The 27,888-nt window shown below is 46.6% G+C and overlaps 1 protein-coding gene and 1 pseudogene across 1 annotated transcript; both read right to left on the bottom strand.

Annotated features, from left to right (window-relative positions):
* Positions 1–1,678: 1,678 nt before the first annotated feature.
* On the bottom strand, positions 1,679–27,888 carry ALDH5A1 (aldehyde dehydrogenase 5 family member A1; the record flags this gene model as incomplete). Its single annotated transcript, XM_040249885.1, has 10 exons — positions 1,679–5,268; positions 6,633–6,691; positions 8,912–9,081; positions 10,725–10,883; positions 12,473–12,616; positions 15,624–15,767; positions 18,095–18,211; positions 19,751–19,921; positions 20,621–20,704; positions 27,664–27,888. Coding segments are annotated over 10 exons (1,479 nt in total), but the record flags the coding sequence as incomplete, so codon positions are not given.
* On the bottom strand, positions 20,826–27,568 carry LOC120869911 (annotated as a pseudogene).

Genomic DNA, 27,888 nt, shown 5'->3' with positions numbered 1-27,888 from the left:
ATTCGTTTCATTCAGCAAGCATGTAATTAGCACAAGCCATGGGACAGGCTTAGACTCAGTAAGCCTGTACTCAGTAACCTTAGACTCAGTAGAGTCTAAGCTCCTACCGCTCTCCATACATAGGCCAAAAATTGAGGGACGGGTTGTTGGGGCAAGAAATAATTATTTTATTCAGAAAGGCAGCAGGCTGTGAATATGGAGGGCTCATGTTCCAAAGAACTATCTTGCTTGAGTTAGAATTCAGGCTTCTTTTATACTAAAAGAGGAGAGAGTAAACTCAAACACTTCTTGGTTTCCATCAGCCTCTGTGAAGGGGGGTGTAGGTTTCTTCCTCTACAGCCATTCACAGATGGGCCTGGTCAGGCTATTTCCTCTGAGCTAAACAAAGGTATTTTGGGTTAATGCTTATTACCTGGGAAGCAGGGTTCTCAGAGACGAGCCATTACAAATAATTTAAGCTTAACTTGCTGCTATTGTTTAGTCACTAAGTTGTATCTGACTCTTGTCTGACTCTTTTGCGACCCCACGGACTGTAGCCCACCAGGCTCCTCCATCCATGGGATTTCCCAGACAAGAATACTGGAGTGAGTTGCCATTTTCTTCTCCAGGGGATTTTCCTGACCCAAGGGTTGAACACAGGTCTCCTGCATTGACAGGCAAATTCTTTACCACTGAGCTACCAGGGAAGTCCGATTAATTTGTAATAGAATACTACAAGTTTCTTCCCTGTTACAGTCCCTCCGGTATGAATGTGCTAGGGTACCAAATTTCATAGGCTGACTCCCTGCCCAGGAGATTCACAGACAAATCAAAGGAGCATTGTTTATACATGTGGCAGAGAAATAATTTTCCCTCTACCTTTCTGAGTTGTTGGCTGAGACCACTGCCATAAAAGATTAACAAGAGATAAGCAGACGTTTTAATAAACTTCTCATGTATATCTCAGAGAGAAGTGATAACTGAGAGTGGCTTAAAGCGTCAGCTTACATAGCATCTTCAACAAAGAACAATAAATCTCTGGAGAAATGACAGGCTAGAGGAAAACAGTTGTAGGCTTTCAAGGGTGGAGCCAAAGGCTAGTTAGTAAAATTCATTATTTAGAGTCCAGGCTGATTGGGCCTGAAGTTGTCTCTGGGAATTAACCTTTGTCCCATCCTCTTGATAGAAAGGGGACACCTTTGTAAATTTGCATCCTGCTTTTGGGGCTTCCCTGGTGGCTCAGTGGTAAAGAATCCCCCTGCAATGCAGGAGCCACAGGAGCCACAGGTCCAATCCCTGCATAGGAAAATCCCCTGGAGGAGGGCATGGCAACCCACTCCAGTATTCTTGCCTGGAGAATCCCATGGACAGAGGAGCCTGGCAGGCTACAGTTCATGGGGTCGCAAAGAGTCAGACACGACTGAAGCGACTTAGCACTCATCCTGCTTTTAAGCAAATAGAGGGGTAACAAAAGACAGAGTGCTCTTCTTTTATCTGCTACTTAATTGTCTTCAGCTTTCAAAAATCCTTATGCCAAAGTGGCACATTTTAGGGTGGTGTGTCCTGAACTCCTACAGTCATATTTTGAGGGGGGCATACATATCCAAACTGGTCTAATAAACTCCAAAGTAAACTCAGGTGATGAACTGGCAAAAAAAAATCCCACAAACCAGAAACCTTCACTTAAAACAGGAAATTTTGTTAATTCAACCTTTATTAATCACACACCACAACTCCGCTGCCTTGACATACACAGTTATCAAAAACTGGAAAGTGAATTACATGTACATTTTTAAAAAACAAAATGTTTTCACAGTTCCAACTACACTTATCCCCAAGTTTAATCCCACAAAATACAGCGTGAAAAAAAACCACAGCATAAATATTATTCAAGTAAAATGCTATCTATCATAGCCACATATGAATAATTAAAGCCCTGGGCTTCAGCCTGCAGAGAAGGCAGTCATGTGGTACAGTTTAAAGTTAATGATCTAAGTTTACAATAAAACAGATTTATCTACATTGTGCTTCTGATCTTTACTTTCACTAAGTCTTTCCATAAAAATTAAAGGTAGACGAGCCAACACTTGACATAAAATTATGTTTAAAAGCTGCTCAAATGGATAAAGATAACAGGTACAGAGGAAGTTTAAAATGAGAATCCCTGCATAGCTGGGGAAAGTAAACTGAGAATTGTTTTCTCAAGGCCAACAGACTCCCGTTATCTGGGTGATTTCATATGAGTCATGTGACGATTGCTGGAAAGTTCTTGGTGAGGATTCACTGGAGCAAGGCCTGGAAAAGTACTTTTTACACAGTAGGTGTTCAATAAAATGAAATAATGCCTCATTAACATGGGAAAGTCAGTATCTCCCTCTTGGTTTAGATCAGAGGTTGGCAAACTATGTCTGTAAAAAGCCAAAGAGTTTTGTGGACAATTCTGTCTGTGGTGCAAATAATTCTGCCTAGAAGGCAGCCACAGATCATATGGTAACTGAATGGGCCTGGCTGGGTTCCAATAACATTTTATTTGGGGCTTCCCTGAGGGTCAGATGGTAGAGAACCTACCTGCAATGCAGGAGACCCGGGTTTGATCCTGGGGTTGGGAAGATCCCCTGGAGAAGGGAATGGCTATCCACTTCAGTATTGCTCGGAGAATTCCATGGACAGAGGAACCTGGCGGACTACAGTCCATGGGATCGCAAAGAGTTATGGATACTGATATCTGGATTTCAGAAAATTTTCCTGTGTCATGAAATACTATTCTTTTGATTTGTTTTCCCCTAACCATTTGGGAATATAAAAACCATTCTTAGCTCTGGGTTGAACAAAAGCAGGCAAGATTTAGCCTGTGAACCAACCCCTGGTCTAATGGTCCTTTTCTATTTAGTGTTAAAACACACATTTTTAACAAATTCATCACATATTCCATCACATAATCGATCACCTTACTGAACAATAACCCCCAACAATGTTCATTTAAAAAATACGTCTTTCCCCACAATCCAGATCAATTTTACTAAACAGTAAGCTATTTCCTTTTCAAATTACTTTAATTTCAGAATTAATCAAGGATATTGCAGTGAGTCTCTGGCCCTCAATTTATGTACCTGGTCAAACGGATATACTAGAAAACAAAATCTGCCATCAAGCCAAAGCATCTGCTGAGTTACAAAATTAACAAACGTATTTGAATGTATTCCCCCCAAACATTTCAAGCACTAGTATTCTGGACTTCTAAAAACTATTTAGAGCATTTTTATTGTTAATACAAAACAGATGGACACATCCAAACATTAAGTAATTAAAATGTCACATGAAACAACTCCAGAACTAGTAAGTGCAAATTCACGGTCAATATGTGTATGTGATTGTGGACAGGGTCTGAGCAGTGCCTGTCACTAGGTGGACTTCAGCTGATTGCTTAGCTGGGCCTCAGGGGGACGGCTGATGTAACCCAGGGCAAACACAAGGCAGCTCTGGGACTGGCCGTGGTACCTCTGTGCACAGGGACATCTCAGACCTTTAGCTGTTTAGCTCCCCGTGGCTCAGTGAGGGGTGCTATGTCCTGGTTGGTCCAGGAGCAACTGCCTCCAGCACTCCTTTCATTCATGTTTTCCTTCTGCTCCCCAAAACATCCAGAGGATGTCAGTGAAGTACGTGTGCGAGAGACACGTACACATACAGACACACACACAGACACACACAGATAGACACAGACACACACACGCAAAGGGGGAGCTTTGTCCCTGTCTGTTCCACCAGGACCAGCCTCCCCTTTCCTCATATATCAGGATGTTTAGAAACACAGTACAGAAAAGCCTACTGTTTTCTTAGAGTTTTTCTTTCAGAGCAACAGGAAACAGTGATCGTTGGGCTTTTTGTTTTTAAATGAAGCACTATAAAAACTCATTGGATAAAAAGTTCCTCTTCCAACTGGCAACTATGGAAATTCTTTCCCTTTTGAGATCACTGTGCTCAAAGTGCTTCTGCGCTCTCTGCAGGTGAGGGAGCAGCATGTCATAAAGAGCAGGCTGTGGGAGACCAGCCCACCCTCGGGCTCAGGTGCCGAGCAGGTGGGTACCAGCCTCCCCTCACCTTGGCAAAGCCACTGCTGGAGACCCAAGCCAGGCTGGGAGGTGCCACCCATAACAACGATGACTCCCGCACTTAACATCAAATTTTCACTTTTTGGCAAATACTATATGTTTGCTTTCTCTTAGGTTCACAGTATCCCATGGAGCTAAGTAAGGCATGAACAGAATCTCCACTGTACTGAGGGCTGGGTGTGGGGGGTAGACGGCATGTCTATGCAGAGAAAGCCCGACCAGGCCATTACCCGTGGGCCATCCTCCCACCAAGCCGCCGTTGCCACACTCTGCTTTATGCTTATTTTCTCTGAGAAACATGATGTGGAAAAACAGCACAAAAGTGAACACAGAATCTTTAAGCAGTTGAGGAGGATGGAGCTTTCAGTTTAAAAACTAGTCAAAAAAGAGAGGGGGTTCTTTCACTTCTCAAAGAAATTCAGGCAATTCTGTGCTGTGTCTAAAGTTCTTTAAAAAAAAAAAACAAAAAAAAAACGCTGATTCAGCCGCTGCAGCAACACCTCCGAATATCCAGCTGGAGGGTCACCAGGCATGCAGTGGCATCCTGCCCAGCCTGTCACTCACACTCAAGAGATGACCCCGCCGCCCCCTGGGTCTTAGCTCCGGAGCCACGTGGGTGCTGGCTATGTCATTGCCCAGGCTGTGGCCCCACCATGATGATGGGGCTTCAGGACCAGCTTGTTGCACTTTGCTCTGAGGCAGATGAGGTCATGGGTGGAGAGGGTGGGGGCTGGTGATCCAGGGCCTCATCCTATAAACCCACTGCTGGTTCTCAGGGATTTGTGGCCACAGGCTTGTGGCATGTATTGGCCCCAAGCCAGCTAGGGGGAGGGATAGGCTTTGTATCTGCTTATAAGGATTGGATGATTCGTTTTTTAAAATTCCTAGTTCACCTACCCTATGGGTTTATTTAAAATAACGGATGGCACGCCCCCATACATAGGTAAGCCTCCCTTTTTATTTCTTGAAGAATCCTATAAGCCTCCGAAGCACACATACTTGAGCTCCAGATACTCGTCAATGCCGTACTTGGAGCCCTCTCGCCCAAGGCCGGACTGCTTCACTCCCCCGAAAGGACACTCCACGGAGGAGATCAGTCCTTCGTTAACGCCAACCATGCCGACCTCCAGCCGCTCCGCCACCCTCCAGATCTGGGCCGGGTCTTGAGAGTAAAAATAACCTGTCGTGGGGATAAAAGACAGATGTAGTCATTAAAGACATCATGTCCACAGCTGAGGGTGCCATGGATGACCAGCTACCTAGTCATGTGGGCTGGAACCTTCCTGCTTCCAAGTGGAGCCCCTAGTTGGTTCCATGTATGTCTTCATCTCACAACCTTTAGAAATCTTTTTGCTTCTGTTCCACTCTCGCTAGCTCTCTCACCATCTCCAGCTAGGACTGTAAGAACAATGAACCTGGCTCCTATGGCCTCCTAATCAATCCACCCTGCACACACCTGTTAGGTTATCCACGTGATGTTTTTACCCAGACCCTCCAGTGACTCCCTGTTACCCATAAATAAGGTTAAGTTCCTGGTGAGTGTTCGAACTCTCCCTAATGTGGTTTCAATCAACATGTCCAGCTTTATCTTCCATTATTCCAGTCACCGACCATCTCCACCAAACTCGTCCACCCAGTTCTCCTTGTCCTGTTTTCACTTAACTCCCTAGGTCCCCCTCTGCCCAGAACCTCTCTTCTTCAATCTGCACCATCAGAGTCTTGCCCAGCATGGATGCCCTGGTTTGGGATGTGGCTTCCTCCACCATCATCCCATCAAGAAGGGACGAGAGGAATACTGAGCTCAGTGTTACGGGGCCACTCGTGCATACATCTTACTCCAGCGTTAGGCCCTCTGAGTCGGCAACTCAGAGTCCTTGTCGTAGAATAAGGGACTCTACAGTGTGGACATCCTTTCTCTGGTTATCAGTGGTTCTTGTCCACCCAGAGAAGCGCCCGTAGAGCCCAGGCTGAATCTATGTCTTCTTATCTTTGCCAACACTTCATTCACTAGTGGATGCTAAGGACAGATTTGTTGAGTGTCTTTATGCACACACAGTTTTGTCAGGGACACAGGGTACATACTATGGCCACCTTGACCATGTCCAAACCGCAAGAACGGCAGCCACTCCCTGAGGCTCCCTCTGCCTGTGCCGTCTTCCCTTCTTTCATTGCCCTGATGCTCTCTGTGAAGTCAAGCGCTCTCTCTTGTTCAGGCTTCCAGGAGGGATGCGAGGAGAAGCACTTGGAATTTCCAGGCATCGAGCTTCTGGGAACATGGGGCTTAAGGGGTGTGAGTGGTTCTCCCCAGAACAGTCGGCACTGCTGTTTCTCCCTCCACCACGCCCAGCTCCGACCAGGGAGCTCCCATCCCACATCCTGCGGACACAGCAAAGAACCTGGACTGGCACAAACCCGCCCTCGCCCCTTGGAAAGCAATGAAACATGTGCTGCAAAGAAGCTGACTTCTCAAAACCCCGGGTGACACTTAAAAGGCACAGCTGGAGAAGTAACTGTGACTGTTGCCAAGCGAGGACAGACACCCACCTGCCAGCCCGACGTCGGCCGCGTTAGCGATCGCCACTGCCTCCTCCTCTGTGTTGAACCTGCCAAAGTCAGGGTGGGTCATCAGCAAAATCCCACAGGGGAAGGAAAACCAGCTGTTTTTTCTTCTGATCTGTTCCCCAAATAAGAGCCAGGGGTCAATCAGAGTTTTGCAAGGAGCAGAGAGGAAAACACCTTCATTCACTGTATACGCTGAGTTCAAGGCTAAGGAGCTTGGATCAACACCGGTTTATCTCTTCTAGGAGAACAGGAGACACACAGGGAGCTACAGTGTATTCAGAATGTTGAATAAAATGCCTAAGAAAAGGGTTACTGCTCTTGTTCTCTCTTAAGACATGCGCCAATCATAACTACTTCAGAAGCAGCCGTGATATGGGAGAAGGACAGCAGCCAGGGCCTGCTGGGGCCCAGGGTTCCAGTGTTGGCCCCACTACTTAACATGGTGGGGGTCTCTTCCCCTTGGAAATGAGACTACTAGTATGGAAGCCTAATGCAGTCTCTTCCAGCTTGATCATCTCACTTCTGAAACTAGATTTCAGAGGCCTTTTTCTATTGCCCCATAACTGTAAATGGAGGGCAGAACATTCTATGCATCCCAGCTCCTCAAATCAGAGACCCAGCAGCAGCCAGCCCTCTGAAGGCTAGGGCAGAGCTGGCAGACCCCGGTCGGTGCAAGAGGACAAGTGGGAGAGAGAGGAGGGGGACACCAAGAGAATCACTTGTTCCAAGGACGAGCAGCTCTTGTCTCTCCACTGTAGAGAGCAAGCCGTTCCATCTGCCAGAGAATAAAAACCAGGGCATCATCCATGTCCTCACTGCCTACGTGTCCCTCGAAAATGCACTCATCACAGTATCAGGTGGGACATCCTCGACGATTTCACCTTTTGAGTGTGAACTCCCTGGTGGCTCAGATAGTAAAGCGTCTGCCTGCAATGCTGGAGACCCAGGTTCGATCCCTGGGTCTGGGAGATTCCTTGGAGAAGGAAATGGCCACCCACTCTAGTATTCTTGCCTGGAGAATCCCATGGACGGAGGAGCCTGTAGGCTACAGTCCACGGGGTCACAAAGAGTTGGACATGACTGCATGACTTCACTATTTACACAGTGACAACCACACTGATATTAGGTGACGTGCTTTATGTATATTACATCATTTAAACCTTACAGCTGTCCTGTGAGGCAAGTTTTTTTGTTTGTTGTTTAGTCACTAAGTCATGTCTGACTCTTGGCAACCTTATGGACTACAGCCCACCAGGCTTCTATGTCCATGGAATTCTCCAGGCAGGAATACTGGAGTGGGTTGCCATTTCCTACTCCAGGGACTGAACCTGAGTCTCTCAGGTCTCATTGTCAGGCAGATTCTTTACCACTGTTCCCACCTGGGAAGCCATGAGGCAGGTACTAGTTTTTAGTCCTTTTCCCATGAAGGACCGTGGGGCTCAGAGAAGTTGACTTGTTCAAGGGGACACAGGTATAAAGTAGCAAAGCCTGCATTCCTGACCCCTCCATCCTTTTGGAAAATGTCAAGTTCATATTCTAGGTAAAAAATTTTTTACTGAAAGATGAAAGTTCTCTAAGTGGTCCATTCTCCCAATGTCAGATTAATCTATAAATTTCATTAGCAATGGAGGAGAGAGAAATAATGACCAAGAATTTCCCAGGACTAAACAGATACCTCAGATTTTAAATAAAGGCCTTGGGATCTCAGATTGAAGAAAAGCTCACAGTATGCCATACCTAAGCTACCATGGTAAAATTTAAGAACATCAAAGGCCCTGAGTCTCTGAAGAGAAAAAGTTCCCTTCACAGGAACAAGAAGCAGACATCAGCTTTCTCAATAACAATCCTGAAAATAAGCAGACCAAGGGGTGATATCTTGTGAAGCTAGACTTTTACGCAGGTAGAGTATTATTTACTTGTGAGTGTGGGATAAAAGGTCCCGTACGAACACAGAGGTCATTTCCCACAGACACTCTTGAAAGAAGTCTTGAAGGATGTACTCTGTTATGAAGAAAAATGAGTTTGGCAGGGAGCAAAGTAGAGAATTTGGTAAATTTTGTGGTCTAAATGGGCAATAATGAAAACCAATGTTTAAAAAACCATGCCTTGGTCTTGGCCCTTCCCTTGACACAGCCCCACTCTCTGCTCCTGTCCCTCTCCTGCTGGCCGCAAATGACATGGGTGGGAACTGGTTTACTCTCCAGGCTTCCTTTTCTTTCCCCACGCTTCCTCCCGTCTTCCTACACGCTGGATGGCCTTACTTGATAACAGGTGCCACAGGCCCAAAAGTCTCTTCCTGAGAGCAGAGCATGTCTCGGGTGACGTTGCTGAGCAGGGTGGGCTCGAAGAAATTTTTCCCAACGTGGTGTCGCTTCCCACCTGTCACAACGGTGGCCCCTTTGGAAATGGCATCACGCACGTGTTTCTCTACCTGTGTGAGGAGGAAAGGAAGAGCCTTTGGGAAAGGGGATCCAGGATGCTTGGAAAATGTTTAAACCGTCAAAAATGGTAATTGGGCTTTTCTTTCTTTTTCAAATAGGTTTGAAACCATGTACCCCAGTTCCTTCTAGGTTGGAAGAACCAAATACACAGATATGGAGTCAAGAGGGCAGGTCGTATATACAATGCTGCTTCCTCCCCACTGGTTGGAAGGACTGAAGCTGAAGCTCCAATACTTTGGCCACCTGATGCAAAGAGCCGACTCCTTGGAAAAGACCCTGACGCTGGGAAAGGTTGAGGGCAGAAGGAGAAGGGAACAACAGAGGATGAGATGGTTGGATGGCATCACTGACTCAATGGACATGAGCCTGAGCAAACTCTGGGAGCTGGTGATGGACAGGGAAATCTGGTGTGCTGCAGTCTATGGGGTCACAAAGAGTCAGACATGACTTAGTGATGGAACAACAGCAACCCTGCTCTGTGGGTTTCTGGCGTTTGGTCTCACTGTTTGCTGAACGGCCTAATAAAACATACACTCGTGTCTTTCCAGGCCTGATGCTCAGCTGCCTTTCTGGGATTTGCTCTCCTTGCCTTCCTGGGTTAGTTCCAGGCTCTTGGATCTCACTTTGTTCTTGTCCCTGGACTTCTCTTTCACTTTGTTCTAATATTTTCTCCTCAAGTACTAGTTATTACGAAAAAGGTGCACTGAAGATGGTTTATATTCAGAGTGTTCTGATAACTGCAGGTCGGGTTGTTTTATCTTGCACTGGCTGGTAATGGAATTTGGACCCCAAATAATTTTCCTTCGGAGTGTTGAGTATATTTCAATGAACATTCTAACTCAAAAATAGTTCTCACTCCTTTATGGGTCGATTTTCCCCACTCTAGAAGCTTCTTGAATCTTCTTTGTATGTTCCCGACATTCTAAAATTTTAGCAAAACACACCTGGGTTTTCTCTTAGAGTCTAATTCTATATACTTGGCAATTGACAAAGTCTTTCACTCTGAAGAATCAAGTTATTTCCCCCTAGCTCTGACAAGTTTTCCACTAGCATTTGTTTGATAGACCTGTTTTTTCCACTTCAAGTCTTTGTAGAGCTTCTATCTCTAAAATGGATACACCCCTGTGTGGGTGTGGGTGCATGTTCAGTCGTGTCTAACTCTTTGTGACTCCCATGGACTGTAGCCTGCCAGGCTCCTCTGTCCATAGGATTTTCCAGGCAAGAGTATGTCCCGTCTTCTCAAAACTCTCGGAGGACAATATTAGATTCCTAGAAATGTCTGATCTCAAAAACAAAAAGCGTTTTTCCTCTCCTTTTAGGTGTTCCAAAGATGAAAGAACTTTGTATTTCAACATGGTAATTCTTGAAGCAGCAGGATACAGAATTATCACCACTGCAAGAGAAAATTTAGGGACGGCAGCAGAACGAAAGTGGCAGATCTCATGGAAACTCAGCTAAATGACAGCTGGAAAAGCTTATAACCTGACGATGCCACTTGATTCATACAAACTGGCAGAAATTCACTAGTTTTTCTAATTTCTCCATGTTTCCAAAACCACCTTGCTGGGCACCTTACCAGAGTGGTTTTTGATACTGAAACCAGGACACTGAACAGATAATAAGACAGACTTACCTTTTCTACAGCTTTTGCATTAATTAATGGGCCTTGAGTAGTTCTCTCTTCAAATCCATTACCCACATGCAGGTTTGTTTTAATTGCCTCAGCAAATTTTTTCACAAAGGAGTCATGGATACCGCTTTGCACCAAGAAACGGTTGGAGCACACACAAGTCTACGCAGAAAGAAAGAAACTCACATCGACAGTTCATCAGAAACTACTGACCCAACCAATAAACCTATGATTGCTGCTACCTCTGAATGTAAATGTACTTCCCAGGTGGTTCCTGTCCTGGGTCCCACCTCCATACTCGAGCTTGGCCCTAAAGACAAACATGCCAAGAGCCTGTACTTTTCCAGGCCCCTCCACAGCCACCACGCCTCTGTGGTCAAAGAGGTAAGCAAGCATAACTAATCTGTGAGCAAAAAGCCACTAGCCCAGGTTTTTTTCAAATGGCTCATATTGGAACGATAAAGCCAACACAAGAAATATCTCCTTGAGACAGTGATATTCAGCGACAGAGAGGAAAAGCTAGAAGGAAAAGGATTCAGAGGCTAATTTATGTCCTCTAGCTTAGTGAACCTCTCAACAGCTTGGCAGAATCCAACATTTTGAAAATGGACACAAGACCATTCTTTCAGCCTAAATTATTGAAAAGCCCTTTTATTATATTTTCTAGTTTAGACCTAATATTTTCAAGTTATACAATATAAACACATTATTCGAAATGAGGTTATCCTTGATACATTTTCTTCTTCGCTTTTTTCTTAATTGAGTATTTTCTAATAGAAACAGTTTGTAGATAATTTTGTACCCTGTGCATTTTTATTGGCTTAAAGCAATAGACCCCAAAGTTGTAGCTTTGTAAGTGTAACTCTGAAGGTTATACACCTTTGCATTTTGTGTTTCTAAAAGGAAACATACCTATTCAGAAACAACCAAGCTTATCTAGGTTATGTGAAAGGAGAAAAATTAATTACCAATGGTCAAAACAGGATGAAAACTATTTAATAAAGAATATTATACACTTCACCTTTTTCCTCCTAGATAACTTTCCAGTTTTTATTCCATTTCTGGAATGTGTTTAAAATCGCTTATTGATGGTACTCTAAGATGAAGTGCTTACCTTGTATGAGATAACTTGGAAGGTCCCTACTGGATCTAATGCTCTGGGATTCCCTAGAAGGTGACCACTAGGGAAGGCCACCACTCTCCCGGGGACAAGCTGGACTCTCCTTGGCCCACTGTGGTGTGTCTGGCCCTCTAGTGGAGGCCTGTCCTGCCCCCCTCATTTTGCGAAGAGTGAGACCCAGGCAGTAGGGTTTTGAGTTTTTCAAGGCACCATCTCAACATTTTCCAACCTTCTTTTCCTTAAGACTGTGGGCTCCAGACCCTAGCTGTTCAGGCTATTTTGTATCTGAGGAGATGTTTAAACCTGTTCAGCAGAGAAAAGTCCAGCAAGGGAAAACTATGAAAATAACCAGCTTCAAAGAGGAGATGAAAGAAGAGAACTATTTGATTAAAAGGCTTCTGCTGTTCAGGAAATTTTCCTCGAAGCCAGGGATGAAGACACCTTATTTCTCTTCATACCCTCTGAGCCTAGCAGAGTCCCAGACAAAGAGAGGGCACTCACTAAACATCCGATAAAGGACGTGCAGGAAGAATGAAGGAAGGAACCCAGAAGTGCCCTTTCTCCCAGGAGGTGAGGAAGGGGGTAGGATCTTTGTAAAGCACACAACCCAGAAAAATGCTCCGGGACTCACCTGTCCCGAGTTCCTAAATTTGGAGGCCATAGCCCCAGCAACAGCCTGGTCCACGTTGGCACTGTCGAAGACGATGAAAGGGGCATGGCCACCCAGCTCCATGGACACCCTTTTCACAGAGTTTGCTGCGTGGTGCAACAGGACCTGGGAGCAGACAGAGGATGCTTTGAGTGCCCAATCAACAACAGGGACCGGTAAGGCTTTGTTTCAGAAAAGTACCCAATAGAGGAGGAAGCCAAGCACACAGCAGCGTATATGGGATGACAGTTTGCATAAGAAATGGGGAAAATTATATATATATAATATATATCTATATTCATACTTGCTTATATTTGATAAACATAGAGAAGATGACAAGAAACTAAAAATAATTATGTATAAAAGGGAGGAAACCAGGAATGGGGTAAGGGTGAAACTTCTGAATATAAGCATGTTTATATTGCCCTGACTTTTGAACCATGTCAATGTGTGACCTCCTCAGAAAATTATAAGCAGGCTTAACAATCATAGAGATAGGATAATAAAATCACCCAGAACCCGAGAACCCCTAGTTTGCCACTGATAAAATCCTAAGGTATATCTATCCAGAATTTGGCTATATACACAGAGGGATATGTACCTTTTAAAAAAAACACAACTTTGTATTTTATATTGAAGTATAGCTGATTAATAATGTGATAGTTCCAGGTGGACAGCAAAAGGACTCAGCCATACACACACATGTATCCATTCTCCCCCAAACTCCCCTCCCATCCAGGCTGCCACATAACGTTGACCAGAGTTCCCTGTGCTAGACAGTAGGACCCTGCTGGTTATCCATTTTAAATATAGCAGTGTGTGCATGTCCATCCCAAAGTCCCTAAGTATCTCTTTCCCTAAGTCTGTGAGTCTGTTTTGTACATAAGTTCATATATATCATTTCTTTTTAGATTCCTCATATAAGGGATGTCATACAATGTTTGTTTCTCTGACTTTACTCAGTATGACAGTCTCTTAAGTCCATCCATCTCGCTGCAAATAGCATTATCTCATTCATTTTAGTGGCTGAGTTATATTCCATTGTATATAAGTACCACATCTTCTTTATCCATTTATTTGTTGATGGACATTTAGGTTACTTCCATGTTTTGCCTACTGTAAATAGTGCTACTATGAACACAAGGGTGTGTGTAGCTTTTCAAATTATAGTTTGGTCTGGATGTATGCCCAGGAGTGGCATTGCAAAATCATATGGCATCTCTCTTTTTCAGTTTTTTAAGGAACCTCCATACTGTTCTCCATAGTAGCTGTACCAATTTACATTCCCACCAACAGTGTAGGAAGATTCCCTTTTCTCCATACCTTCTCCAGCATTTATTGTTTGTAGACTTTTTAATGATGACCATTCTGACTGGTGTGAGTAAACCTATTTCTTTATTGGACTCAAGATAGCTATTTTCTTTAGAAGTTTTAAGAAATGCTCTTTGCCAGGCCATTGGTTTTGCCGACTCGGCTTGCTCTCAGGTCGCTTGCCTCCACGTGCGTCCCCTGACTGAGTCTTCTTCCCACTCAGCACCCATGATGAGAGCTTGAACCCCACTCTGGCCCCTGCTGCCTACAATCCTGCTATGTCCTGAGGAGTTCTTTCTGTTCCCATTCCCCCTGCTGACCTTCTCGGGACTTCAGCCTCCAAAGCCTCAGAAAGGGAGCATGACTGCCCAGATTACCTTTCTATGAGACATTGGCCCTTGGTCACTGGCCAGCCTCTGAATCTGTTTTCCTCAGGTCAAATGCCCATTCATTGCTGAATTCTCTGTGGGGAGCAGACGAGGCACTCTGTCCTCTCCCCAGGAGGAGCAGTCCCCCTGGAAGGGTAAGGGCAGGGCTGCATCTCCAGAAGAGGCTGACCGATGGGGGTTCAGTTAGAGGCAAGATTCTATGTGCCAAGATCCAGAGCTGAGCCACTGATTCTCTGCAGAGATCAGCTCTGAAGAGGCCGTTGGTATGGAGAATGGCTACTTATCAGTGATTCCTATCACTCTTCCCTTTAAACCACTTGAAGCAAAGCACTATCCCGTGTAAATAACTTAAAAGGACAGCTGGAATTGGCAGGAATGCGGTCAACATTTTCCTGGGGGTCTGTCCATTGGGGACAGTTTGCTGAGCGAAGTAAGGTTAAACAGTGAGTGGCTGGCCTTTGGCCAGCGTCTGGGTACTTCTCTGGCTTCAGTGGCAAAGGTTTATAACCCTTTTTCTCCCAGGCCTCTTTCTTTTCTCTAACGACTTTGAAACCCTCTGAGAATAAGTTTGCTCTGCAAGATCCCTGGATCAGGGTGGTAGCACTTTATGGATCTAAAAATTTACGCTTCTGAAATGAATGAGTGGCGGGCTTCCCAAGTATGAGTTTGTGGCATGACAAGCATGGTTATGGCTGGGAGTTACTAAAATTGGTTTATTTTCTCCTGCTTCTCATGGTGTCCAAAAAATGACAAGTTTCACCACAACTTTCAGATTAGGTTTTTATTATTTTAATCTGATACGTTTATGTACGTCTCTAATATGAGCCTATGCATGTATGTATGTAAACACTAGCAGCAAAAATGTGTACTATCTGGAGAGAAACACCATAACTAAGAACTTTTGTTCTACTCTGCCTTTTTCCTGTTTTAAACATTTAAAAGGATAAATAAAAATGCACTCATAGGCACACAAATGAGGTTTTGGGGAAAGAACTTTTCAACATATAAGGGAGAAGAAAGCTAGAAAAAAAAAAAATGATGTTTCTGTTTCTGTAAGTACCTTTATACTAAACACAATTTTTTTTCTAAGGCATCCATTTCTTTAATTCTAGATTATGAAAGAGACACACATTTGAGAGTTACGGGAATATGATGGACAACTTTCATGTACTTCCCATGCAAAAATAATGGGAACCTTGTCTACCCTTAAACCTTCAGTTTTGTCAAACAGGAACCTAGATCATGTCACAATGAGGAACACCATCCAAATATTTCTGGAAGATGATCAGATATTACGATATGGGACAGAGCTTCTAACACTCCGCTGGGAACCTTCCTCCAGATGGTGACCGAGATGAAGTAGTATTTTTGATACTGTATAAAGAGAAGTTATTAGAATGACCCTTGTTTCCTTTGAGACTTAAGTCACATACCTTTCCAGTGGCTGTCGAACCAGTAAAGGAAATTTTAGACACGAGAGGATCTGTACAAAGTGCTTCCCCTACTTCCTTGGCCTTCTTTTGAGAGCAAGGAATCACGTTGTACACACCTGGGGGAATTCCAGCCCGGTTTGCAAGCTATAAAGACAAATAGCAAACATGTGGCGGCAAATGAGCAAACTGGAAAAACAGAAAAGAGAAATCAATGTTTTAACCCAGAAAGTAATGGCAAAAAAACAAAAAAAACATAGGCTGACTTTGGGGATAGAATATATTTAGAACTGAAGTAAGATTCTTACTAGTGCTAATGTGGTATTCAGGCTTCCCTGGTAGCTCAGATGGTAAAGAGTCTGCCTGGAATGGAGGAGACCCGGGTTTGATCCCTGGGTCAGGAAGATCTCCTAGAGAAGGAAATGGCAATGCACTCCAGTTTTCTTGCTGAGAAAAATCGCATGGACAGAGGAGCCTGGCGGGCAGCACTCCATGGGGTTGCAGAGAGTCAGACACGACGGAGCGACAATGTGGTATTAATGTATTGCAAGTTTCTGCATGAATTTTAAGCAGTATTTTATCATGTGCATGTGTGTGTACACACATGTATGTATATTTCCCAGCCCTGCCACTAATAACGCCTAGAGACAGTGACCAGCCAGTAGCAATGATCATCCCTGGTGCCCTAAATGTAGTCTTAAAATATCATTTCCTACCAGAGGAAAAAAAGACGCTTACTCCTTGGAAGAAAAGTTATGACCAACCTAGATAGCATACTGAAAAGCAGAGATATTACTTTGCCAACAAAGGTCCGTCTAGTCAAGGCTATGGTTTTTCCAGTGGTTATGTATGGATGTGAGAGTTGGACTGTGAAGAAAGCTCAGCACCGAAGAATTGATGCTTTTGAACCGTGGTGTTGGAGAAGACTCTTGAGAGTCCCTTGGACTGCAAGGAGATCCAACCAGTCCATTCTGAAGGCAATCAGTCCTGGGATTTCTTTGGAAGGAATGATGTTAACGCTGAAACTCCAGTACTCTGGCCATCTCATGTGAAGAGTTGACTCACTGGAAAAGACTCTGATGCTGGGAGGGATTGGGGGCAGGAGGAGAAGGGGACGACAGAGGATGAGATGGCTGGATGGCATCACTGACTTGATGGATGTGAGTCTGAGTGAACTCCGGGAGTTGGTGATGGACAGGGAGGCCTGGTGTGCTGCAATTCGTGGGGTCGCAAAGAGTCAGACATGACTGAACTGAACTGAACCAGAGGAAATAAAGGCTTTCTGCAGAAATAGTTAATCCCAGGTCTGGGACAAGAAATATATACGATAAGTCTAAAATATCTTTTCATATTAGATAGCAAAGAAGGTCTCAAAAACTAGTAAGAGTTATGTTAAAAGAGCCAACTCTAAGAGGCTGCTATTGGCCAAAAGTGGGAGCAATGTGAGCTTCATCAAGGATAATAACCACAAGAAAGTGAAACTCATCAAATACCAATGCATTAAAATCTATTAGCACATAATGCTCCTTAAAAAACAAATTGGGAACCTTTGGCAGATGACAGGAATAGATTCATTTATGTGAAAAACTGGTAAAAGAATTAAATATACTGCCTTTCCTCTGTGAATTCACTGCCAGGTAGCCACAGAGTTGATGGGAAGCTTTGATTTATAGAAGTGGTCTGGTGAATAAATGAATGAAAAAGGAAAGAATTCAAGTATTACCATTTGGGCAACTCGTAATGAATTACAGACTGAGCAGCATCGTACAGCAATGGGTGCAGATGTGAAAATAGACACATCCAGACCTCATCCTCCTGACAAAAGGACACAAGATGGGATTGACCCCGAGTCTGATGAGGTGTCTGGATACAGCTGCCAGTTTGGAAAGCGCAGGAGACAGAGGAACATGGTTCCTGATGTGCTGTTTGCAAAGCCCGGCTGATGGTGAGCTCTACCGGTCAGATGTCCAGCTTCCTCAAAAGACAGACTGTAAGGGAAAGAACAGGATGGAGGGGAAGGAATAGAAGGAACTCATCAGATGTTCCAAATTTTAACAAGTGAAGGCCTCTGCAGGAAGTCTGAATCCTACTCTGCGTGACCTGAGAAGCCATTAGAGGGTTTTAAACAGCAGAACAAGATCTGGCTGAATGCAGATTGAACTGGAGAAGGGAGTGGTTAATAAGAGGTGCCCTCGATGTGAGAAATGCCCACCTTTTAGTCACATTACTATGACTTAATAAAAACGATGGCTAGATATCATTGTTGGGGTAGCCTAAACAACAGCCTATAGATGTCAGAAAATTCCCCTTACTTTTCTCTAAAAAGAGGAACATCTGACCTAAAATAATGACTGGTGATTTAAAGCACAGCACCATTAAACAGGAGATGCAGGCAAAGAAGGAGGCTTCGACAGTGCTTCCTCATGTCCCAGATAGATAACGTCGGTTTTTGGACCCAGTGCATAGAGGCTCACCTCAGCCAAGGCAAGGGCAGAGAAGGGCGTGTCCTCGGCAGGTTTAACCACCACTGTGCAGCCGGCTGCCAGGGCGGCCCCCACCTTCCGCGTGATCATGGCACTGGGGAAATTCCACTGGATCAGAAGAGAGAGGAGGTGAGTGAGAGGAAGGGCTGGTCCAAAGGCAGGCGGGTCAAGACACCAGCCCGCAAGTTCTGCACACCTGCCTGGCAGAGGTGTTCTTACACTCGGGAGCTCAGAACACCTGACACCCGCTTGGCTCCAGGGACTGTGGAGACAAAAACACCTTCAGAGTTTAAAACACTATAAAATTATCTACCCTGGGTGACCGCCAACTCTCCCTGTAAAGGGCTGGGTAGTAAAGAGGTTTTGTGGGATGCCCAGTTTCTGTCACAACTAGATAACATGTATACAGATGGGAGTGGCTCTGTCCCAATGAAACTTTATTTACAAATATAGGCCTGAGGGCTGTAGTTTGGTGACCCTTTGGGGAAAAATACTAGCAAAGGTGATTTTGAAGATGGTATATGATATATTACTTCCCTCTCTAGCTATTCATAGATAGTTCCCTGTGGATATTTATAGTAATATTTTGTTCCAACAAAACCTTGTATAGTGCTTATTCTGACCTAGGCACTGTTGTACGTACTTTTATACTATTATAATTAAATCCTCATCACAACCCAATGAGGTTGGTATTTTTCATATTTGCAGGTTTGGAGACAGAGCAGTTAAGAAACTTGCTCAGGGTCACACAGCTAGTGGAGGCTGAGTTCTGGGTCAAGCCTAGTCCGTCCAGACAGCGAGGGAATGTTTCTGTGTGACTGTGGTAAGCAGGGAAGGACAAGCAGTCCTGAGACCAGCTGGCAGACACCATAGAGAAGTTAATATGGCACTCCAGGACTCTTGCCTGGGAACCCCACCCCAGTCCTCTTGCCTGGAAAATCCCATGGATGGAGGAGCCTGGTGGGCTGCAGTCCATGGGGTCGCTAAGAGCCGGGCACAACTGAGCGACCTCACTTTTGCTTTTCACTTTCATGCATTGGAGAAGGAAATGGCAACCCACTCCAGTATTCTTGCCTGGAGAATCCCAGGGACGGGGGAGCCTGGTGGGCTGCTGTCTGTGGGGCTGCACAGAGTCGGACACGACTGAAGCGACTCAGCAGCAGCAGCAGCAGCAGCAGATGGACCCAAGAGAAGCAACTCATGTAGAGAAAGCTGGCTGCCCCACCAGGGGCAGTCTATCCAGGCAGAAGCACTGTCTTATTTCTCAGCCTTTTAACTTTCAGAACATGGCCCAGTGCCTGCTGAATGGCACATAAATACTTTGAAAAGTGTCACATCTTAAGTCTTTTTTAAAAAATGATAAACACCAGAAGATCGTTTTAGATGTACTAGACAACCCCAAGAAGCCGTTAATGCCAAGTCAGAGAAGCCCCCAGGGTCCTCCTGTGGGTCATCCCCGTCCTGCAGGCATTAGGAAACACTGGCCACCACCACACCTCTCATTATCACAGACACCAGGAAACACGCCTCCGCCTCCAGCAGTGGCATCAGGAAGCCCAGAACAGGTGCCAGAGATAACAGGATGAGCACAGCTGCTCCAGCCCCATTCATCGTCCTCCCCCAGATCTCGCTGATCCTGCCACATACCGGGGTGATGACTGCGGCCACACCGAGGGGCTGCTTGAGGACGAGAGCCCGCCTTTCTTTTGCTGGAGTGGAGATAATGTCTCCATAAACACGGCGGGCTTCCTCTGAAAACCACTCCAGGAAGTTGGCAGAATAGAGAATTTCTCCCTGTGCCTCCTTCAGTGGCTTTCCCTAAATTAAATCAGAAGCGGACACACTCATTACCTTCTAATAACAAAAGCACAGTCTGTGTTTCTCAATTCTTCAAAGCTGCAAGCAGAGTACAAGAGTCTCCCATTACAAAACTCACTGGGTGGTGGAGAAATTTCTAGCCTCAGTGTGAGTCTTTGAAAGCAGAATCACAAATGGTGATGGAAGGAAGCCTGCCAGGTCACTCTGAGCCACAGTCGTCATTTACTTCCTTAACAGGTTACAACCAGGAGGAGGCGCCTAGAACGGCCTCTTCAAAATTTTTTTCCTTCTGATATTTCTAAATGTTGTGAACAGTGGAAAGTAATTTATCAGAGCGACCAAAAAGCTGGTACCTTTGCAAATGTACAAAAACAACATAAAAAATCAAAGCAGTCATGTGGGGGAAAAAAAAACCTAGAATGGTGGAAAAGCAGTATTCACATAGTTCCACTCAAAATCGATTTCTTGTATATTATTAAAGAGTAAGTTACAACACAGAAATTTTGATTTAGCAAATATGTGTGCCTGATTGAATCAGAAAAATTTGTGCCAAAAATAACAACTGATATCTGATCATGAAGTAAAGAAATCACATTTTCTTTAGCTACCTAACAGCACTGAAGTTAGAGACTCCTCCAAGCTTTTTTCTAAGAACTCTTGGACAGTTTCTTCAAGTACTAAGTTAGGTCCTGAACTTACACTTTCAGCTGTAATTATCTTGGCAAGGTCATCCTTATTTTGTATCATTAAGTCATACCACTTGCGAAGTAAAGAACTCCTCTCCTGAAAAAGAAATACAAAACAGTAAAATGCCAAGTGTAAGAGAGACTATTAAAGTCTTCAGTTTTCTAAAATATTTGCTGTGCATTCTCATTCTTGGGGAAACATATATTGACCTGTTTTATTAAAACTGAGGTATAACTGACATGCAACATTGTATTTGTTCCAGGGGTACAGACCTTTCTTTGGTGAGTAATATCAAAGATTCCATTTTGGGTGTGCTGAGTCATAAAATGTAAAAGCGGGGAAAAAAAGTTTTGTGGAACGACTGTTACTATTTATAGTAAATGCGGATAATGAATTTCACCACACAAAGGTATAGTTCCTTACTTTTTGCAGTAAAAAACACGGAACACAACATTTACCATCTCAATCACTTTTCAGTATGCAGTTCAGTGGCATTAAGTACAACACTTTCACATGGTCTTGCAGCCATCACCACCCTCCATCACCACCTTTTCATCTCGCAAAACTCAGAGTCTGGACCGGTCTCTCCATTCCTCCCAGCTGGGACAACCACCATTCTATTAATACTTTCTGTCTCTATGAATCTAACTACCCTAGGAATTTGATATAAGTAGAATCATACAGCCTCTGTCCTGTGACTGGCTTATATCACAGTGTCCTCAAGTATAGTTCTTTTTAAGTTTTTTTCCACTAAGGTTTTTACACCCTTCCCGCAGGCCTTACCACCTCTCCTGCAACACAGCACAAAGGGTGCAGACGACACCTGCAGCCGCAAGAGGGCGCCCGGGGGCACCAGCAGCGCGCATGCACCCGAGCCGGGTCACGATCCACTCCCTTCTGATCCTTTCTCTCCATCGCAGTTCCTGCTCTGCTTCTTGGCGCCCCACTCGTAGCCCGGGGCGTGCTCCGCGGAAGGCCTCCTCGGTCGTCACTCCCCGCCCTGCAGGTAGTTCTCGGGAGAGAGGTCATCACCCACCCGGGGTCTGGCCTTCCTCTTCCTCGTCTGCTTCCTGAGCTCAGCCATGTGCTCTGGCCACAGGGGGTCCACGGTCCGGTGCCCTTTCTCGTTCCTCCTCTTGTACTCCAGGATCTGCTTGTTGAGTGCCTCGTGGTCAATCCCACTCAGATACGGGTGTGCCGCAGGGCCCTGGGTATCACTTGGCAAAGCAGTGTCCAGGGCCTCGGGGTCCCTGAAATCACTTTGCATAAAGTCTTGTCATCCCGGGGTCCAAAATCAGCAATTGCCAGTAGCCGATAAATCTCCATCATAGCTGCATATTTTTTGTCCTGAACAGCACTCTGGGCAGCACGTTCCTCGGGGTCTGCTGCGACATCAGAAGACGCCCCATGTGCGTAGCACTGCTCTGCAAGGCGGCCTCTGGTGTGTGTTCTGGGCCTCAGAGAGGGTCGCCCTCCAGAAGACGCGGCAGGCAGAGAAGTCTGAAGCCAAAGAGACCTTGCAGAGCTCCGCGTTCAGGTCGCACAGCTCCTGCTCGCTTCGGGGGTGCATAGCAAGCCTGTGAGTGCTTTGTAGAGGAGGCCGTTCAGCGCCCCCAGGCAACCTAGTCTTCCTTTCGGGTTCTCCTGGAGGTGCTCTTAATCAAGGACTCCAACCGGGATGGCTTATAGGTCAAGTGAGAGCCCAAGGAAGGACCTTCACACCAAAACTTCCTCCATACGTAATACAATGGAAATGCTAAGAAAACAGTTGCCAGCAAGGCAAGTTTAGGGTTGTTTTTTTTTTCAGAACTTCGTGGAATTTTTGCAGAGCATCTTCAGTCCAAGGTTGGTTGAATCCGAGGATTTGGAACCTTGGACCCACGGTGGAAATGTAAACATCACTTTGCTTTGAAAGTTCACTTTGCTTTTAGCAAACTTAAAACCATCACAACTGTATAAAAGTACAGAAAAAAGGCTGGGTGGAAAAACCGCAAACGGTAACGGTGACGGGTGGGCTTTCATAAGCGGAGGCTGCGCTTACAGACTTGGCTGCGGGCTCGGCCGCAGGTTAACACCCAGGTGGAGCCCCCACCCTTTGCAGGACCCCCACTCGGGAACATTACTTGGTTTTCAAAGCAAATTTCTTGAGCAGGTTCTTGCCACAGGACACAGGCGAGCTGTGCAGACCTTGGGCACTGCTCAGGCTCCCTGAATGGAGACCCCGGGCAGACACCTGAGAGCCAACCACCGACAAATGGCCAGGTCTTTATTTTAATGACTCCCCGGCAAGTTGTCCCATAGACTGGGGTGGAGGGTGTGGGGTCTATGACGCTTAGGAAAGGGTTTTGCACAATTCAGAGGAGAGGCTAGGCACAACTCTGTGGATGTACTTAATGCCACCCAACTGTACACTTGCAAAGAACTAAAATGGTAAATTTTACACTATAGGCATTTTACCACAATTAGAAAAATTTTTCCAAGATAAAACGATGAACAAATAAACTGGATTAAGTATACTGTGGAAGAAATGATTTCTTAAATATTTTTTTAAAAAGGAATTCATTTATATAATAAAAAAGAGAACCCAGGTCAAGCAAACCACACAGAGGTGCCCTGAAGGAAGGCATCAGCAGAGCTCTTGCCTCCTGCATCTACACAGGTGTACATGAAGCAAAGGAGACTCTGTGGTTTATTCCTACCTGCCCGAGGGGTTGCCCATAGCAACGAGCAAACCTGGTTTGTCATTCGGTCATTCTAATCCATTTAGTAGGTGTAACATTTAAATTATTTTTCTCATACCACTCCTGAGCGAAGAGCCTGAGGCTGTGGAAGCACCACCTACTGTCTTTCTCTGGGTTCTTTCCCCTCCCTATTTTGGATAAGCTAACATGCTTTGTTATCTTAGCTCTCAAGGGTGTTGTTGAGTCTTCTGAATCTCAAACCCCCAGAGAGGAGGCCTTGACAGCTCTTAAAACAATATTACTACAGTCATTTCACCCTCTCTGTAGAGTGGTGGTGGTGTAGTTGCTAAGTCTAGTCCGACCCTTGTGACCCCATGGACGGTAGCCCGCCAGGCTCCTCTGTCTGGAATTCTCCAGGCCGCAATACTGGAGTGGGTTGCCATGCCCTTCTCCAGGGGATCTTCCCAATCCAGGGGTCAAACCTAGGTCTCCCGCATTGCAGGCGGATTCTTTACCATCTGAGCCCCAAGGAAGCCAGCCACTGAAAGGACGAGAAGCACCAAGAACAGTGCTCAGCTGTGGAGGGCACAAGAGCGGCCCTCAGGGCGTTCCCCTCCTAATCCCTGGAACCTGTGACTACATGTATTGCTTCACAAGGCCAAAGGGATTCTGCCCACGTGATTAAGGTCAGGTGAGAGCGGAGCCTGAGTTATCCAGGTGGGCTCCATATAATCACTAGGAGGACTACAAAGGAAGGCGGAGGGTCGGAGGCGGGGCAGGTGGGGTGCAGAGCCACAGACCACCGACTCAGGGAGGCCTCGGGTGGGGGGGGGTGGTTTAGTCACTAAGTCGTGGCGGAGTTCTCCAGGGGATCTTCCCAACCCAGGGATCGAACCTGGGTCTCCCGCACTGCAGGCAGACTCTTTACCAACCGAGCAACGAGGGAAGCCCTGGGAGGCCTCTAGAAGGTGGAAAAGCCCAGGAAACCCCAGAGCTTCCCCAGGAAATGCAGCCCTGAAAACCCCTCTTGGACTTCGGACCTCCAGGACGGTAGGTATTTGCGTTGTTGCGTCATGTTAAATCCCTCGGTCTGGGGATGGTTCGTCCCAGCGGCCAGAGGAAGCAAATGCACCATGTGAGAAGGTGGTCAACAAGCGTCAGCTCCCTTCTCTCTCTGAACCCCTCCAGGGGTGCACAAGGTGGGAAAGGAGGTGAGGGCCACTCCACGGGCTCGGAGAAGCGAGAGTGACAGCAGGCTGTGCAGGCCGACGGGCTCCCGGGCAGAATACAGGAGCCACCACCCCTCAGGAACCCGGGACATGAATGGGCCTAGAGAAGGGAGAGGAAGATAGCCGGAGGTGGAGTGACGAGAGCCGCCTTACAGCCTGCGTTTGCATCCTGCCTTCCAGACAGCAGAGGTGGGGAGCTGACCCCACAACTTCCTTAGTAAGTCGCTCCGAGGTCCTCTCGAGAAGGAGGGTTCCCCAAAGGGCCCCAGGGAACCGTCTGACTGCACCTGGAATTGCTCCTGGGCCCCTGAAACACCCCAGCGGGTCAGGCTGAGTCTGCAGGCCCCGGTGGGGGGTAGGGGGAGCTCCCAAAGGACTTCAGAGGGCCCAGGGCTCACCTCGGTGCACATGCTTCCTGCAAGCTCGGAAGCTCATGTCTCCCACAGCTGTTAGCACTCCTGTGCGTTCTCTCTCTAGTTCAGGCGCTCCTCTCAACATCCCCCTTATACCCTCACTTCGCATCTAAGAGACATCTCAGACTCAGTGGGGCCAAAACTGAGCTCCAGCTTCTTGCCCCACGCTCCTCTCACCCCTTCCCCATCCCAGTGTGTGGTTTTTCCTTCTCCCTCCAGTGGCTCTGGCCAAAAGCCCTGGAGTCATCCTTCAGTCCTGTCTTTCACCTTCCTCTCCCTCTCCCGCCCTCAGTCTTGTCTTTCATCTCTCTCTCCCCTGTAACAGTCTGTTGGGGAAACCAGCTGTCTTCCACCTTCAAAACATATCTTTTATCAGAACACTCCTCACCGCCCCCACTACGAACTCTAGTGCCGGCCACCAGCATCTCCCATGTAAATCGCCACCTCCTAGCGGTCCCCGGACTTCCACCGTTGCCCCCACTACAGTCTATTCTCAGCACTGTAGCCAGAGCATCCTTTCCGAAGGCAAGTTAGATCTCTCCGAAAACCCTGAAATGAAGCCCCGCCTCACTTAGAGTAAGACCACTTAGTCCTTAGAATGGCTACACACCCCACTCCATCCAGCCTTCTCCTAATTCTTCCCCATGTCAGTCTCAGCACACGGGGCTTCTTGCTGACCTACACGTGTGTCAGGCACGCTCCTGACTTGGTTTTTGCTCCAGCTGAATTCTCTCACCCCCTTGGGTCTTTGCATCTCATGTCCTCAATGAGACCTACCCTGATGTTACAGCCTGGATTCAGTTCCCCCCAAATTCACGTAACTCCCCAGTACCTCTGAACGTGACTACATTTGGAGATAGGCTCTGGAAAGAGGTCATTAACATTAAATGAGATCATAAGAGTGGATCCTAACCCAATATAACTAGCATCTTCTCAAGAAGAGATTCGGACACTGACAAGTTCAGAGGGAGGAGCATGTGACGATGGGGAAGGTGGCCACCCACAAGCCCGGGTGAGAGGGGCCTCAGGAGAAACCAGCCCTGCCCTCATGTCTTGAGAGCAGGCTTGTAGCTAGCTTCCAGAACTCGGAGACAAGAAACTCCTATTTAAGCCACTGAGTCTGTGATACTCTGTTATGGCGGCCCTAGCAAATTAATATAGTTGCCCACACTATTTACTTTACATTTTGCCCCTTTTCTCTGGCCTCTGATCCTGTTAGCCTTCTCTACTTTTTCTCATAGCATTCATTACTTCTAACATACTTATTTGTTTATTGTTGTTCAGTCACTAAGTCGTGTCTGACTCTTTGTGACCCCATGGACTGCAGCACGCCAGACTTCCCTGTCCTTCACCATCTCCCGGAGTTTGATCAAACTTATGCCCACTTAGTTGGTGATACCATCCAACCATCTCATTCTCTGTCGTCCCCTTCTCCTCCTGCCTTCAATCTTTCCCAGCATCAAGGTCTTTTCCAATGAGTCAGTTCTTTGCATCAGGTGGCCAAAGTATTGGATCTTTAGCATCAGTCCTTCCAAAGAATATTCAGCGTTGATTTCCTTTAGGATTGACTGTTTTGATTGCCTTGCTGTCCACGGGACTCCAGAGCCTTCTCCAGCACCACAATTCGAAAGTAACAGTTGCTCGGCACTCAGCCTTCTTTATGCTCCAGCTCTCGTACCTGCACACGACTACTGGAAAAACCATAGCTTTGACTATAGGGACCTTTGTTGGCAAAGTGACATCTCTGCTTTTTGATATTGTCTAGGTTTGCATAGCTTTTCTTCCAAGGAGCAAGCACACCCTGTGTGCACCAGGACCCAGGGGAAAGGAGCAGTGACTTGTTTGTTTAGCTATGCTATTTGTCACAGCTTAAATCTCCTCCCTCCCCTCACCTCCAAGTGAACTCCAAGAGGGCAGGAATGTTTCTTTTGTGGAACTGCTGTATCCCCAGAACCTCCCACAGTGGCAGGCATAACAGGTGCTCAGAAAATATCTGATGGATGAATCAGTGTTAGATTCCCTTGGTACTTGGACCTCATTGCTGCACTGTCTTCCTTCAGACAAAGGATGCTGAAGGGCACAGTAGAAAATGACCTCTGGGCTGACTCCGGTGTCATAAACTAAATGGAGGAGGAAGGAAATCTCCCTGCCTCAACATCACTGGCAATCTCTCCCCCTCTGACACCCCCCCACCCCCAATTCTCTACTCCTGTCTATGTCAGTTAAAGGATATAATTGCCTATCCAGGCCCCAAACCTGGAGGGTGGTTCTGGGCTTGTCTCTTCCCTTGCCCAAAGCCCCCGATTTTTTCCAGTTCTCTCCACTCCCCAGCTCATGACTTGGCCCGAGCACTCATTACCAGCCTTGCTGTAAACCACCCCATTAGCCTCCTGCGTGGTGTTCCTGCAGCCAGACAGGTACTTCAGATGCTCTGAAATCACACGTGCTCTCACCTTCCCCGAAACCAACCACCCTTCCCCCGCGGTCTGCTGGCTTATCATTGCAGGTTCGTGATCTGCTTCCCTACCTGACCCTTTATGAGGCTCGAGGGCGGGGCCATGCTCCCTAATGCCCGCACCGGGCTTGGCACAAAGCCGACGCTCCAAACTTCTTTACTGTTACTAAGTCTTTCCACATGGTGTGTCCTGGAGCACTGGGGAGGGGAGAGGTGACACAGCTGGTTTCACTAGGGTACAAAGCCCCGACTGCCCCTGCATCCGGCGCGCACTCACCTTGGCTGAGACCCCCCTCCAGCTGCAGAAAGCCTCGTAGGCAGCGCGCACGGCGGCGCGGGCCTCGGGCACCCCGCAGTCGGCCACCAAGCCTAGCTCGGCGCCGCTGGCCGGGTCGTGCACCGGGAAGGTGGCGGCTGCCGAGACCCAGAGGCCGCCCACGAAGCCGTCGGTGCGCAGCAGGGCCTCGGAGAGGCCCGCCGGGCCTCGGGCGTAGCTGCGTAT

Source organism: Oryx dammah, unplaced genomic scaffold (genome assembly GCF_014754425.2).
Source record: "Oryx dammah isolate SB20612 unplaced genomic scaffold, SCBI_Odam_1.1 HiC_scaffold_11, whole genome shotgun sequence".
Classification (NCBI taxonomy): domain Eukaryota; kingdom Metazoa; phylum Chordata; class Mammalia; order Artiodactyla; family Bovidae; genus Oryx; species Oryx dammah.
The sequence above is the reverse complement of the archived record's forward strand: the minus strand, read 5'-3'. Positions and strand labels throughout refer to the sequence as shown.